The 16,245-nt window shown below is 36.8% G+C and overlaps 1 protein-coding gene across 8 annotated transcripts in view; it reads left to right on the top strand.

The window, feature by feature from the left end:
• The window catches only part of INSC (INSC spindle orientation adaptor protein), a 134,039-nt gene that overhangs the window by 77,366 nt on the left and 40,428 nt on the right, over nucleotides 1-16,245 (top strand). For all 8 annotated transcript variants that reach the window (XM_064425401.1, XM_064425400.1, XM_064425399.1 and 5 more), the window contains 3 exons: nucleotides 762-885; nucleotides 2,999-3,112; nucleotides 8,285-8,410. In XM_064425401.1, coding sequence (XP_064281471.1) covers nucleotides 762-885; nucleotides 2,999-3,112; nucleotides 8,285-8,410 — 364 coding nt within the window. The remainder of the gene's footprint in view (nucleotides 1-761; nucleotides 886-2,998; nucleotides 3,113-8,284; nucleotides 8,411-16,245) is intronic.

Below are 16,245 nucleotides of genomic sequence, written 5' to 3'. Positions count from 1 at the left end.
TGTCTGACAGACAGGTATAGCTGAAAAGGTAACCTGTGTACAGGTAGATGCTGATCACCCAAACTATATCTTCCATTACAGTGGCTTGCCTGAGTGGAAGATGTTTTGACAATACAAATGAACATTTTTCTGCGAGGAAATATTTCTTATTTCATTAGAATTGTATAAAGCTTTCCATCTTTATCTAATTTCTTTAATTATAGCCAAACATCACTGGTTACAGGATAACTGTACTAAGTCTGTAGAGGTGCTTTATGTATCTTTCTGTAGAGGGCCAAATTTTATTTTTGTTTATGGTGTTTAGCTCATCTGGGCACACATCTCTTTCATCATCCTTTACTTCTTTATCGTAGTTTAATGATAGCAGGATAAGAAATTACTGAGATATTGATTATGAAATATGGGTGGATATGTACAGGGGAAGTTGAAATGCAGGCATCCAAGAGTTGAAACTATCAACACAAGAGGAAAAGAGCAGTGCTGCACTGTATAAACACACAGCATCTGCAGCAAAATTTGGGCTGCAGTCTGTGAGGTAAATTGTGACCCCAAAATTATTCAGTAGTGTCCATCCTTTCATGGTGTATTTACTCTGTGTACACAAAGCTTTGATTGAAGTCTGGAATGATGCTAATAACACCAAGTCCTTGTGAACAGCTGAATTCCAATTATATCCTGTGAGTAACATGGGGCTCACCTCTGACAATCAGGACTTTTGCATCTTTTTTTCCTTCATCCCTTTCCCATCTCTTTCTTTTCAGGTGCTTACAGACTGAAGATGAAGAGATACTGAAGTCCATGAAATCTTGTGTTAATGAAACACTCACGACAGTTGCCCAATATTTTGGCCAGCTGATAGAGTTGGTTTTAACACAAGAGGCACAGGTTAGTTTATAGTTTAAAAAGCTCCAAACCAAAAAGATCTTTCAAAATAATTGCATCTTGAGATGGTAATTAAATTATTTTAGAGGCCCCTTCCAACCCAAGCCATTCTATAATTCTCTGATTAAGAGTAGGCTTAGAATTACAGCTCTCAATTTGCAACAAATTTATGATCAAGAACTCAAATATGTTGCAATGAGATTTAGGTGTTTGCAATCTCACATTCTCCAATATCATTGAATCTCAAACAAAATGATCTTTTTTCTCACCAGGTTACTTATTTTTCCTGGTGTCTCTTGCAAGGCATCTAAATGATGACTTCTGATTGTCCCTTCCAGCCTCACCCATTCTGTGATTCTGAATCTGTGAAATACACTGAGTAGTTACTCTGAGGCTGCAAATGCATTGACTTCTTCCATTAGGTCATTATTGAAATAATAGCAACTTGCAAGTCTAGCCAGCCTATCTTGACCTCTTTCCCTCCCTTCCTTCCCTTCCTCCCTCTTTCTCACATATAAAATGTAATTCTGCTCAAATAATTTGCCTTTGTTTTAAAGGTAATGTTATGCTAAAATTTTGTGTTGTTGCAGCAGATAAAAAGGAAAGGAGAGCCTTAGAGAGCACAAATAGTTAAAAAGTATTTTTTACAGTGACAAAATAAAATCAATGCATGCTATTGGTTAAAATCTAGCATAACCTGATGTGTTAAGATGGTAAAAAAAAAAAAGAGAAAAGTTGTGGTGGTTTCAGAAAAATCCCTTCTAGTTTTAAAGGGTTATTACTAGGAGGTGAGAATATCCCAAATATATTTGCAGAATTACAGTCAAACTAACAAGCTACCTCCTAATGGTCTTTGTTTGGGATTTATGAGAACTCTATGAAATGTACGAGTTGAAGTGTGTAAATAACTTTGCATATTTCAAATTCAGTGAGTAGATTATCATTGTTAAGATCTTTTCCAGTGTGAAGGGAACTTCTTCACTGCTGATATTTCTGCCTTTGGGCGTCGTGGCACTTACTGACACACATGAAATCCTACTCCCTTCTTCTTTTAAGGGAGTGAAATTATTGATGGCACATCATCTTGTGTATATTTGTGTGGCTGAAAATTGTAGAACTCAATAATAAAAATTATTTTATGAACAGTTTTCTGAGCCATTCAGTCAGGCTGTGTGCCCACTTCTGTCATAAAACCACAATGTCTGGGGATAGTTTGCTGCTCTGAAGCAGACTAAGTGTCTGTGTGAGAGATTTCACTTAAATTGTGTAAAGAGCCTTTTTTCTAATAAGTGTATCAGGATTTAATTCAGGATGGGTTCATATCAAATTGTGAACTCTTAAGCTATGTCTTTTATGGAGCATTTTTCTAATGCATTATTATGGAGCATTTTTCTAATGTTAAAAAGGAAGAACCTCTTAAAGGCAAGGTAATTGAATTTTGTGTAAATAACAGTGTAAAGCATGGGATACTTCCTTGCATTTCTTTTGAAGCTGGATTAAATACAAAAATGCTTACCCTCCTCCTCCTAGGAAATAGAATTAATTACTCTAGTGATTCTATGTCTTTTTTCACAAGCAAAAAATGAAAGGGACTTAATGCTCTTTTCACAACTCTGCTTTTCTAAAGCTGCATTGACACAAATGCAAAAGCAAAACAATCTTTTTCAAAGATTAAAAAAATATTTAACCTATTTCCTACATTGAAGAATAAACTATATTTCTTTATAAGACTGTCTATTTGTCAGTGACATTTTGACTGAGAGTAGTGATGAACCCACAGCCTTAGATGGTAGTGTAAAACAGGATGTAGCAATATTGCCTATAAATAAGGTGCCAGTCTTGTATCACCATGTGATTCAGCTTCTACACTAACTAAATTGGTTGCCTTCTGAAAATTCTGGTTTAATCCCAGAACCAAACACAATAACTAAATATTATTAATATTTACTAAACAGCTGGAGCTTTCCATACCACACGTTCTCACGCATGTACGCATTGTCTTCCCCTGTTAATATTAATTTTTAAATATCCCTGCCCTTGCTTCCATCTACTCAAATGCAGCGTTAAACGTGTGTTGTCAGTCTGACTGCCCCAGTTTTCTGTCCTGTGTCCCCAGAACCTGCTGAGGCAGATAGAGTTCTCAGGCAGCCTGTACGTCACGGAGTCAGCCATCAGCAGTTTGTTCAGCCTGGCCCAGGAAGGAGCTCACCTCTGCCGCATCATAGCCAAGGTAAGGGGTGCATGGAATAACCCAAAGCAAACTGGCAATACAAGAAACTCATTTCACCAAAGAGTAACAAAATTTACTCAGAGAAACTACTTTTTTCTCTTCTTGTGGTGCTTTTGCAAGTCGTACTCTACAGAGTTTACCACCACAACTATCACATTGAGGGTTTTTTTCTAAAAAGGATCACATCCCCCCAGTTTTTAATCTGATAATGCTCAATACGTGTGCAAGCAGCTTCAGTAGGATGGTCAGCTTCAACAGGCATTGTTTCAGTTGCAGCTTTGTGCCATTTGAGATATTACTATTCCATCATTTTGGGAACTTTTGTAGTGTCTCTCCTGACAGTACTTTTTAACTACCAGCCATGGGAATGTAGAGAAACTTTACAACAGACTGTGGCAGACTGTGCAGAGAAAGGCAAGACTTCTTCAGCTGGGGGGGAGGGGGTTAGAGATATTATTAAAAGATGTAAATTTAGAAATACTTTGCCTTTATTATTATCCTTTTACAAAAGACCCATTATTGCAGTTACTCCTGTCGGTGTGCATTCTCATTTACTGAGTAGTTGGGATCTGAGTAGCTGGTGCTAACTTTTGGTATAAATGAGTCACGCTGTCATGATCCATGATACTGGAAATCCCAGCAGAGTTTGCACCTTTAAGGACACTTGGATCTTGAAGAAGTGAGAACGGTGGGACATGGTGTCTTGTTGAGGATAGGATAATCACAGCCACAGGGCATGCAGAAAGAGGAAACCCTCCCTCCCCCAGCTACTGCTGTGCCAGTTCCTTGTCCCACTCTCAGAGGCAGGATTAGAAGCAGCATTTAGTTACTTCTGATGTACCCTTAGATGGATATTTACACCATAAAAGGTACTCCTCTGTTCTGAAGGCTGAGAACAAGTCAGACTCAGAAACCTGCAGTGGATTCTGTCAACAGCCTAAGAGGCTTAGTTTTTTTCTAAATTGGTATTTGAGCTCCACTCAGTGGTACCCAAAAACAATGCTAAAATGCTGAGTATTGAGGTAGTGCAGAATTAACAAAGTAAAGAAAATTGGTCTTGGGCTTTTTATAATTTTATGACTTCCATAACAGTTTGACTTAGCAGAAATGAAGTCTGACCTTTCATAAATCACTAAGTTAATATATTGCTAAAACATGGGTGTGTCACAGGTTTACAACTGAGGAAATGCATCCCCTTATGCAAAGAACCCTAAGTGGTGTTTGGCTGCCAAATTACAGCAGTGATTGTATCACCTGTCCTGTGCCTCTGCCTGCCCTGTGCACTGGGAAATGCATTTTTCCAGACTGACCATTATCCTTCCCCCTCTTCACTGCCTTGGTTACCTGCATCAGCGACCAAGGGGGCAGAGGAACTGTAACAGACCAGAATTTCAAATGGGTAAAGAGCTCTGTTCAGATAAAGAAATTTAACAGCACTGAGCTCTGCTTGCTTTGGAGGTTAACTTGCACCTTTGCAAATAAAATATGCTTTTATTTATTGTTTGCAGACTTTTTGGAGTTTCCAGTTTTTGACCAAATACCACATAAATGTTGCTTGTGCTGTCATTCAAGTTTCATTTGTGGCAGGTTTCACAATCTCTGAAGCAGAAAGGAAGAGAGGGGCACTGGCTCAAGTTAGCTATGACAGTAAAACTTTAGGGTGATTTCTAAACAAAAAATAAACAACAATAACAACAAAAAAATTGAAAAATTTCTCTGTCATTTTGAGGGTGAAAAAGGATGGAAGTCCTGCAAAGATTTAAAACTCTTTTATAGAATCCGTAGTTCCCTGGAAAGCTGTCATTATATCCTTGATAAAAACTAGCCAGAGAGATTGATTATTTGTTTACCGTGAAAGTGAAATTAAAAAAAAATTGTCCAGGTAACCTTGAAGTCTTACTCTCCATGACAAAGTGTGATCTTGTGGAACACTGCTGTTAGGTTTCTTCCTGTCCCAAGCTGTAAGGTACAACTCTAAAGCACACCAATCTTGGAGGTGCAAAAAAAAAAAGAACCAAGATAGTGTTGTAAAGCTACAATATTACAGGAGCTTGTCTCTTATTTTACAATTTGGTAAGACTTTCAGTAATTTCTCTTCTTCTCCCCTATCCCCTGATAAGTATTTTACAGAAATTAAAAAAAAATCTGTAATATAAAATGTTCTATGATGAAGCATTACCCATAATTTTATTCAACCTACAGGCATTATTTGACACTTTCTTTTTTAGCATGTAACTTTGTAAACTGCTGTGAAAAAATCATGTTGCTGACTCACCCTGGCAGCCAGTAGTAGTTCTCACTAGCTGTCAGAGACATCAAACCTAAGGTCTCTAACAAAAACGAGTAGTATAGCATGGACAAGATAAGAAAATTAGCATTACTTGGAGCAAATGGGTTATAAATAGATTTGGATTTGTAACAACCAGAAGAATTGGTAAAAATCTGCTTATGAGTTACAATAAATAGGTCATAAAGAAAATATTTTTTTTAAAAATCACTTTATTGATGATATAGTCCAATTCCAACTGTACTGAACAGAGTGCTGTGATAATGGGCTTGTAAAAGAGAAAGGAACAAAAATGAAGATATACATGCCTCATAACAGCCCCCCTAGAGAATATGTGACTATTGGAATTCCTTATGGCCCTACAGCAAATCATTTGCTCTAAGATCCTGATGCGTTTTGCCTTACCTTCTTTATATACCAGCTCATTGTCTAGTTACTATTTATGATGAAGATCTCTTTGGAGATCATCTGTCAAGATAATTATAAATATTGTCAAAACCTTGATGAGTATTTACTGTATTTGTCATTTCAAGCTGAAACTACAAAATATTCCATCTTAGAATTAGTTGTCTTTTTGCTTCCCTTCTTTATTCACTCAATCCACATAGTTTTGGTGATTGTATTTCAGGTGATGTCATTACTGATTGTATTTCAGGTGAGTTCTTTACCTAAAACTAGCCCTTCTGAACAGAATCCCACAAAACTGAATTCCTGTTAATGCAATATAGGAGAGAAGTAGGTCATAACACAGTGAAGCAAGTGTGCCTCTCTTCCTCTGAATGTTTACCCACTTGTCCAGTTTATCTATGTCTCTGTCAGATGGAATGGTTTGGCATCATTGCAAAAGATACAGGGGATGAATCTTGAAAAAGGTGAATAAATTCTGACAAATGCTCTGATCCCAGTGAAGGGACTGGTTTTGACAAGCCATGGAAGCAGGCTCAGTGTTTTCCACACATCCTGTATTTCACTTACACATCTCTCAGTATATTACTCATGGTCAATATTTTACAGCTTAGTAATGACACAAAATAAAGAGTACAGATCTCCTCCTGACAAATGCAGAGATAAATCACTTCCTGTCCATCAAAGGCAAAATCAGGGCACCCATTTGGCATAGAAAAGGCTTAAAGCAATGTGCCAACATCACTTGATCATTACTAGATTTATGTACAAACTTCTGCTTATTATGGCTGAAGCAGAGGATCAGATCATCCCTGATTCAACTGAACTGTGGGAAAATTCAAATTGATATTTAAGCAAAATTCAAATGAAATTTAAGCAAAAAACCCCAACAAAACCCTTCCATTTGGCTTAGGAATGACAGTGCAACAGCTTTTCCCCTGTATTTTTGATAGATAATTTAATTACTGCTTGGGTGAAATATCAGTATCCTTTTGTGGAAGGAAAAATAGGACTGAATTTTTTTTTTACTGTACAGCCTCTTTTTTGTTTAAATAAAATATCTTTCTGTACAGAAATGTCTTTCTGTATTAGACTATTTATAGTAGTATTAGATATAAGATAGCAGACACATGAATGCTTCTTACAATTCCATAAATAAGTTTTACTCCAAAAAACCTGCAGTGAGGCTATTGTTTTCACTGATACCACAGATATTTCCATCTACATGTGCACAGACGTAATGTAAAACTTCTATCTGGAAAATATGTTGAAGAGTTAATTTTGTCTAGTTTTATATGACTTGGTATACATTTTTTGTTAAACTGAACAGAGGGCTTTGCTTCCTCTATTATTCTCTACTGTATTCAAGCAAAAGTAGTACAAAAATATAGAATTCTGAAAAGGAATAAAGTCTGAATTGTAGCCCAGAGGTTTTAACTCAGTATAACCTGTTGAGCTTTCAAATAATGATTGAGAAAAAAATGGCTGAGGAGAAAATAGATTATTTCTGTGAATCTAAAAATATTTTTAAACAGAGTCTTATGAAACAGGCTTTAAAAAAGGGTGCACTTTTCACTTGGTCCATGATTTTAACTATTTTTAATTTACTGCTGTAATCTGAACACTTTAGGCTGAACTCTTTCATCTCTCATCAAAAATTTAAATGCTTTTGTCTTCATCATATGTCTGGTCCTACATCACAAAAGGCATATGTAGTCTACCTGATAGTACAACATGTTGAAATGAAAAATAATTTTAAAAACCCCACCACATGAAGTGCAACATTGTTGGCATTTATTTATATACTCACCTTTGTTATATGAAATTTACTAAAACTTCTGTTTACAGCCTGTGTTGGAAATTAATTAAGGATAGCTACTGCAATATGTACTCAAGTCTTTGTCACTATAGTATTTAAAGAAAAACTTTTAGGGATGCAAATTTTATTTATGAAAGGACGAAGATTTGGACTGTATCTGTGTAGAATTTGATACCTATTTCCACCTGCTTTTCAGTACCTCTTCAAACATATGACCTTCCTGTTCATAATTCTAGCATTAAGTAAATTTTGTGTGGAGCTCAGAAATGTAGAGGAATGGGAAATATATGGTAACAAAAATCTGTTTTATACTAATAATGTGGCTGAAGGGTCAGTTAAATGTCACTCTAATTGCCACCTATTGATGGTTCTTTGTAATTTTTGCAGGAATGTCAGGTTTAATTTAAATGGAGCTTGTAACTGGTAGGAGTCAATCACTTAAGCACACCTCCTACTGAGGTTGTATTACTTTTTCATCACTTAGTCTACAAGCATTAATCCTCTTGAGTTCTCTGTGTGAGCTTAACACCCTCTTTGTTGGTGTTGTTCTGACAGCTGTTTTGAATAAACTGCTAAAGGAATTTGCTCCCCATCCTAATCTTTATTAAGTACTAGGGAAACCTGTAGTCCTACTGTCCTGATGGCTGTTTTTCCCCCACAGGAAGGAGGTGTTGTTGCTCTCTTTAAGATCTGTCGCCAGGATTGTTTCAGGTGCCTTTATCCCCAGACCCTTAGAACGCTGGCATCAATTTGCTGTGTAGAGGAAGGGATGCACCAGCTGGAAAAGGTAGGCACTTCAGGGTTCCTTACTGTGTCATAAAATGGAGAAGCCCTGTCTTTAATCTCTTCCAGAAATTGATGAATTGGTGGTGCTTGATACTGTGTTCCATACTATGCTCACCTTTTCTGTGCTGAACACATCTTCACTCTTCAAAAAATCTCAGCAATAGCACTGTCCTATAATCCTTGCACAAATAAGCTTTATAAGTGGGAATAATTTTGTAAAACAGGTAAACATGTTGATGACTACATCACAAAAGGAGAACAAAAATTATAGAAATGGTCTTCTGGACTTTCTAAAGCATTTAGAAACTCCACTGTTTCAAATAGTCCTTAAAAGACGGAAGGCTCTGTACCTCTTTAAGTCCTTTACTGATGGTCTGATAGGGCTCCTACTTGTGGCAGTGCTGCAGCTTGTGAGTGTTGTAGATGCACAGAAAGAAGTGGCACAGATACAGTCATTAGTCAATCAAAAAACGTGTCTGTTAATCATCATCAGCTTTCGTAAAAGCCACTTTTAACTGAGATGGCCAACATCAAAACATTATCCAGAGAAAATTATATCAACTTCTTAGGCTCCTTCCCTCTCTCACATGCACTACATACTGCTATGTTTTGGAAAATGAACATTTCTGGACACTAAATCATGATCTCATCCTTTGTATTTCATAAAAGAGTAATCTTCCTCCGCTGAATAATGTCCTCTTGAAGTTAATGATAAATGATTTCACTGGCCCTTTACACTGACATGTCTTGTAATTTACTTCCCTGAATTCAAGCAAACTGTGACAGAACACCTGCAGCAAAAAGCAAGGCTCTGAGTTTACAGTAAATGAAGATGACTTAATTTTTTTTTGACATGATGCTGGTTCAGACTAGCACCAGAATCAGTCTAAAAGTATCTTTCATTATGTCCATTATAATGGTGGAGTTAATAGAGGTAGAAATGAAAAAGATTGATTCAAGTCACCAGGTCCAATTCCTGGCAGCATCAACACGTGTTTAATGTGGCCCATATCAAAGCTGCTGGAACAAGAGTCCCAGAAATGGCCAACACTCCCAAGTTCATGTTTCTTTGATCTGCTTTAATGTTGGCCACAAGTAAAATTGTTCAGAGTAAACTTGATCACAATCATGACTGGAGCAGAGTTTAAAGGATTTGCAACTGAAATCCCCACCTTCAAGGACTTTCAATTCTTCAATCATTGTCTTTAAATATGAATAGGTTTTTTCTTTCAAAATTTGAAGTACTCTTCTGAAGAACACAAAAGAGAGTTAAAAGTATTAGCAATCCTATAATTACAGAAGTTATCATAGGCCTTCTTATGTGGCAAAAAGGGTGGCTTCTTTTATCCAACAAAGTATCTGGGTGCTGGTGAATCATTTAATTTCTCTAATGTGAATATCATTATGCCACCTAGTGCATTAAAATATCAGTGCAATTTGAACTGGGTTTTTAATGATAGAAACCTCACTTGAAAAACCCAAACTTGGCTACCGAGCAATTCAGATTAGGCAAATCAAGACTTAAAAAAAAACAAACCAAAAAAGAAACCTATGCAAGCCTTCCCCTTTGTATTTTTAATTAGATTGTGCAGCCATTGCAGTGTTTAAAAGACCATTTAAAAGAAAGCAGCAAGTGCTATAATTTCTTTTGAAACACTTATCTGAGAGGTGAACTAAAAGGGGGTGGCACCCTTTCTGCAGTAATTGCAGTGCTTAATTACTAAAGACATCTGGAATATTATTTATTTATTCAATGCTTTTTGATCTTGCCAATTCAGTGCTCAGTTTTAAAGATGTAGAAAAATTGCCTATTTTAATAAAAAAGCATTTCTTTCACTTTTTTAAAAAACCCATTCTTCTTCTTCCCAGCAACACATCTATAAATATATCACACTGGAAAAAGGCATTATCACCCTTTTTATCAGCTTGATAAACAAGCTGATCTTTGCTATAATTGCAGTGATAAGGTAGTTGTTGCAATGATGAGCTTTTTCCTCTTTTAGGTGGATCTAGTTGGGTCTGTGTACAGTGATGTAAAACCACTTGGTTAAAATGTGATTTTGGAGCAATTATTTCACTTGCAAGTACTTTACTTTTGATAATATACTAGTACTCTTTGCTGTATGTTGAATTTTGATAATATACTAGTACTCTTTGCTGTATGTTGAAGTGCAGAACTCCAGGAACTCAAGAGTGACAAATTAGGCAATTAAAGTAGAAAAATGGTGAAGAAATAATCTCATTGTGTGACTGAGGACTGCATAAATAAATGTTCTCTGTAAGCTGTGCTCAACAAGTGGTAATTTTTGTGCTTCAAGCTGCTTGTGGCTGTCTGGTTGTTTGATACACTTTAATTTTGTAATCCGGTGTGGCACCAGCAGGTTTGAGATCATTATTTGGTCTGAGATTTCTGACCAGTCCTACTTTAGAGTGGAGTGGAGAGACCTGGAAAAGCAACCAGAACATATTATTCCTATAGCTGTTTGTCCCTGTACTCAAGAGAACTTTGTTATCTGTGTCTTGTGGCACTCAAACATTTTTAGGGGAAAGTTCACTGCAGCACCAGACAAGTTGGTTTTACTTGATGTGGGCATTCCAGAGTTTATACAGACACAATAAGTAATACAGGCAGTTGGGAATAGAGAAAATAGATAAAATCCCTAAATCCCAAACTGAAACGAGTCTGTGAGAGCTGAGCATGACTGAAACTGAAGAACAATGTTAGTGCTGCACATGCAGACAGACCTGGTGGTGTGCCCTGCTCTGAGGTTTAGGACAGCAATACAGTGATGAAGTGGGAGATTGGTTCTCGAGATTCATTGGAAGTTCTGGAGAGAAGAATATCTGAACCTTTATGAATGTGTTTTGTAAACTTAATTCACCTCAATGTAGCAAGGAGAGTTGGAGGCACAGAATTGGGATAGATTATTGTGTGTATTTAGTGACACATAAGGTTCAGAAAAAGTAAAAATTGTGATTTTGGTGACATTTATTCTGGAAATTGCATTACGAATAACTGTACTTCAAGTAATGCTTTCGTTATGAAGACACAAAATCTAACAGATCTGGTTTTCAACATGGAGCAACCTTGTCTGGAAATGGGGTTTGTGCTTGAATAGACTTTTTTTTTCTAAAGCAATTCTTCAGGCCTTACCCCTTGGAGCATACATTAGGTCCTTGTTTTGCAGAGCTGTCTGAACAAATTGTCTCCCACACATTTGGTAACTTGTAGCCTCATTAAGGTCTAAAAACTGTGGCAGTTTCTCTGCTTCAGGACTGTCTGTACAAAAGTTGGTGGTGGTGGTACTAAAAGGCACAGCTTTCCAATTTTTGCCCTACTGAAGCTCAGTTGTGCGGTTTTTCACTGAAGCTTCTGTGGCAATAAACTTCCTGCTGCAATAAAAGAACTGCAGAGCTGGCTCAGAAATAAATAGCAAACAGTGCAATGTCCTGCATTTTTGTACTGTGCACGTGAAATGTTATCACATTAAAAAAGTGCAGCTTAGGTATGACCTAGATCAAGGGTTAACTGCCACAAAAACAGGGTTATACAAACAGCCAGCTGCCTCAATTTCAACAGTGTGCTGAGTATGGTTACTTATGTTATTTAAACTACTCCAGAAAGCAAGACCTGGAATCAGCTCATTAAGAGGAGATAATCCAGACACAGTGGTGACAACAGCTGTTACTTGCATTAGTAAAACCTTTTTAACAAATGATACAGCTTTTATCAGTGTGTTTTAAGCAAAATTGCCTAGAATAGATTACAAATTACTTAGAATCCTTCATTTAAAGCACACTAAATCAAATTGCCTCCAGACGAGGAACAGTAAAGAAAGTATGAAGTGTACATTATTTGTGGCTGGGAAAATATATGAATTTTACGAAGACTTCTAAAACATGAGTGGCCTAAAAATCTATTACTCACTGTAAACCCAATCTGAGCCTCAGAATAACCATATGCTTATACACGATAATAATTTCTGCATTATGGTAATGCAGTCTGTCCATGATATTGCTGAAAAACCAGGTTTTTCTGAGGAATGAAGTAAAATGTAAATTACAGAACCTCTTACTACAACTTATTCATAGTTTTTGGGTGCATGTGTGTTGGTTGCTTAATTCAGCTCTAACCACTTGGAACTTTCAGTTTCAGACATTAACCTCAGTTAAAATCATGGAGTAGTTTTGTCTCAGGGGAAGTCTCAGCTACTAAAGCCACTGAAGTCCATGTGACTGTAGGGTGAGACAGAAACGAGAGCTCTGTATTAGGAAGAAATTCCTCACTCTGAGAGTGGTAGAGCACCAGAAGAGGTTTCCCACAGAAGCTGTGGATATCCCATCCCTGGAAGTGTTCAAGGCCGGATTGGATGAGGCTTTGAGCAGTCTGGTCTAATGGAAGATGTTCCTACCTATGGCAGGGGGGTTGGAAGTTCATGGTTTTTAAGATCCCTTCCAACCCAAACTATTCTGTGAATTATGGAGAGGGCTTTGATTACGAGAGCTTGGATGGTGTGAAGGTAAAGTCACAAATTCAAAGGCTGAATGTAAAAGTTAGCTGGTGGCCTATGGATTTCATTGTCATAGCATGGGAGTTCTCCCCAGTTGTGAATGTTTTAATTTTCATTGTACCTGATATGCAATGGAAGTAACTTTGTACAATGCAAGAGATGGAAAACTTTCCTGATCTGAACGAACTATTTAGCTGCCTTCATATTTCATTATTCCAATTGCAGAATGACCAGGAACATTATTAATATATTAATATTAACATTAATTATCTTAATTAAGAGAAATATTATTTCTCTTCTAGAAAAGGTATGTAAGATTGCCAGTTTAGGTAGAAGAAACCTTTAGGTTGCTACATTTAAAACCATGTCTGCAGGTTGTTTGCTTCTTTTAAAAAGTGCAAGTTTTCTGAGAAACAGGGAAAGGTTGATTTTTCTTTTGGAAAAAGGTGGCTTATTTACAGGACTTCCAACAATGAGAAAGTTTTAGAAAGGGCATATTTCTGCCTCAGCATGTTAGCCCTTATTACTCTTCAGAAAAGTGCTATGTTAGTGTTTCTTTGTTTCTTAGATGAAAAATTTTCATGACCTATTTTAGCAGTTTCAGAACAAGGATTTGATAGTCTCAAATATGATAAAAAATTCATGGTTATTTTATTCTAAAATTAATTGAGTTCAAAAATTCAAATGATTAAGATAAAAAAATTCAAAATAGCCATAGTTTTCAAAGTTTAATTTGAATACACGGAGAGTAAAATTTCATATTATTCTGTTTCCTGAGGGAGACAGGATAAAGCTGGGTAATAACAAAATACGCAATTTTTAGAAGCCATTGGAAGGTGGCAAGTTGTCAAGGAGCCCTTCTCTTGTCTCTTTCCCAGAAAAAAACAGGTAATGTGCAGTGTTACAACCCTTTCTGAATTTTTCACAGCTCATGTTGGCAAACACATTCTTAATGCTGTTTTATAAAGAGGAATACCTTGCTTTTAATGTTCCCTAAAGCAGCGCTTGTTTACAGGAGAAACTTCTGAATCTTCATGCTTGGGAAGAGCCTGGAAACTTACTTTCTGCATGCTCAAAACCACAGAGCACTGGCTTGTGTGCTGAAAACATGTGAAATTATTCAGGTGGATAGGGTTCAAGTGATGCATTGCTTTTACAGCCCTTTGGCTGGAGAATCAACTCTTCTGGTCTGCACAATTCACTTTTCATCCTGGAGCACTCTTTTGGCTCATCTTCCATGGCTGTTTGTAGCCAGCTTTGAAATCATACTTGTGAAGTTACAAACAGTAAGCAGGGAATGGATAAAGAGGTTTCTGAATTTTGGGAGAGAAGAATAACATTTTAAAGACTAATTCTGGCAACTTTTGACACACAGAGCACAGCCCACTGTAAGTTGATATCATTGATAGCTGCACCTAGGAATTATCTCACTGTTCTCAGTAGGTAATTGTGAAAGTCACATGAGAATGAAGAGCAATGAGAACGAAATAAGTCAAACTTAAGGAATAGCAGGAGGGACAACGCATTGAAGCTGCTTTTCACATAGCCTTTTAGATAACCAGGCATATCTGTTTCAGTAGCTGAGTTTGTGGTACAATTAGATAATGCAAAGTTCTACGCTTGCAGCTCTTTAATTTACTGGACACTTCTTCTGAGTAAGGCTGTTTAATTAATTGGCAGTGAAAAATGTGCAGTGTTTGGCAAATTACATTTCTGTCAAAGCCCCTGCAAGATTCACTAAATCATAACTGAGAGTGCAGGAGCTGCTCTCCCTCAAGTTCTGGCTTTGTGTGTGTTAGGTGCTTTTAGTTTTACCTCTGACTACACAGCTGTGTACATGAAATTATAGAGTGTAGCCTCTTTCAGCACCTTCCCAGGCAAGAGCAGCAAGACCTCTTAGGTCACTTGCAGAATCTGACCATCTTTGGTGCAACAGGCTGCAGCTCTAAGGTAAAATAAGGAAGTAATGGAAGTGATATTTGTGAATACTGAAAAACACTGTGAAAAGAGGTTTAAAAAAATCCTCATCCTTCCCCCCCCAAAAAAAAACCTCCTCACAACAATGTCAAAAGAAAATAACCCAAAACTAACTGGGAGCTAATCTCTGAAGTAGCATTTGATATGTTGAAAACCTTCTGCCAGTTACAAACAGATAAAAATTTGTTCACTTTATGGCAGTGCCCATTTCATCATGCAAAAAGGAAAGCAAGGAGGTTTTTTTATGCCTCATTCAAGAGACATAGAATTGAATACAGACAGACAACTTGGTGCAAGATTATGGTACATTGCCAGATCTTCATAGGAAAAAAAGTAGACACAAACTGCTTTGGCTGAGGTCATGGACATTATTATAATTCTGTTAAAATGACTAATGAAATTATGGTGGTTGTATTGTTGTAGTCCTGATGCTTTAAAGAGATATGTATCTGTTGCTCTGATAAAAGATGTTATCTCTCCTTACAAACCTTGTTTCACTTAAATCATATTATAGATTTTAAAAGAGGAAGAAAGGAGCCAGTAAGTGTAGCACCAAAGATAAACATTTTCATAATACTGGTGAAGGAGAACAGTGTGAGACTTGGCTAAGGAGTTGGTGAATACCTGCCTTGGGCTTTGGAAGACACAGATTTTGTTTATTAGCAGATCCTTCTTTAGAGGCCTTGCCCGGATTCTGCAAACATATAAATGTGCACTCAGCCTTAAACATCTGAGTAAATTGAAAAAACAAGAGAACCTGCTAAAAATGTCAGAAGACATGGAAATCTGTTAGTTTGTTCATGACTGAGATTTCTGATGGCAATAAATTTCATTAAGTAAATATTAATTTGTTGACTACTGAACACAATGCTGTGGCACAAAGGAAAAGTTTTTAGAGTTAAATGGGTAAAAGATCTTTTTGATAAACTTAGTCTGCCTTTTCAATGGAGTGCAACAGGCAATCTATGAGTTGACATAAAAATCTATCTGCAAATTGTTAATGTTAACAATTTATGAATATTTTTGTATGCCAATTTAAAGTGAGCTGTTTTCTAACCCAAAAATGAATACTTGAAATCCATTCTTTGTAGTGTGACTCTCCACATTACCCACAGATTTAGGCTTTGTGAAGTTTGTCCTGTACTTAAAGTGGTATATTGCTTAAACCTGGATCTGTGATCATGTGTCCACACACAAAAATTTCATAGCTGTCAAAGCAGCCCTGATTTAGTAGGTTTTTTTCATGTTGCAGCAAGATCTGATCAGAAGACAACATTGCAGAGGCATTCAGGTATTATCACTGTTGTTCTGGGAGTAAATCTTGTCACTGTTATACTTTTTTTCATGG

The sequence above is a fragment of the Passer domesticus genome, chromosome 6 (assembly GCF_036417665.1).
Source record: "Passer domesticus isolate bPasDom1 chromosome 6, bPasDom1.hap1, whole genome shotgun sequence".
Lineage (NCBI taxonomy): Eukaryota > Metazoa > Chordata > Aves > Passeriformes > Passeridae > Passer > Passer domesticus.
Note: the sequence above shows the minus strand (reverse complement) of the source record. Positions and strands in the feature narration are given on the sequence as shown.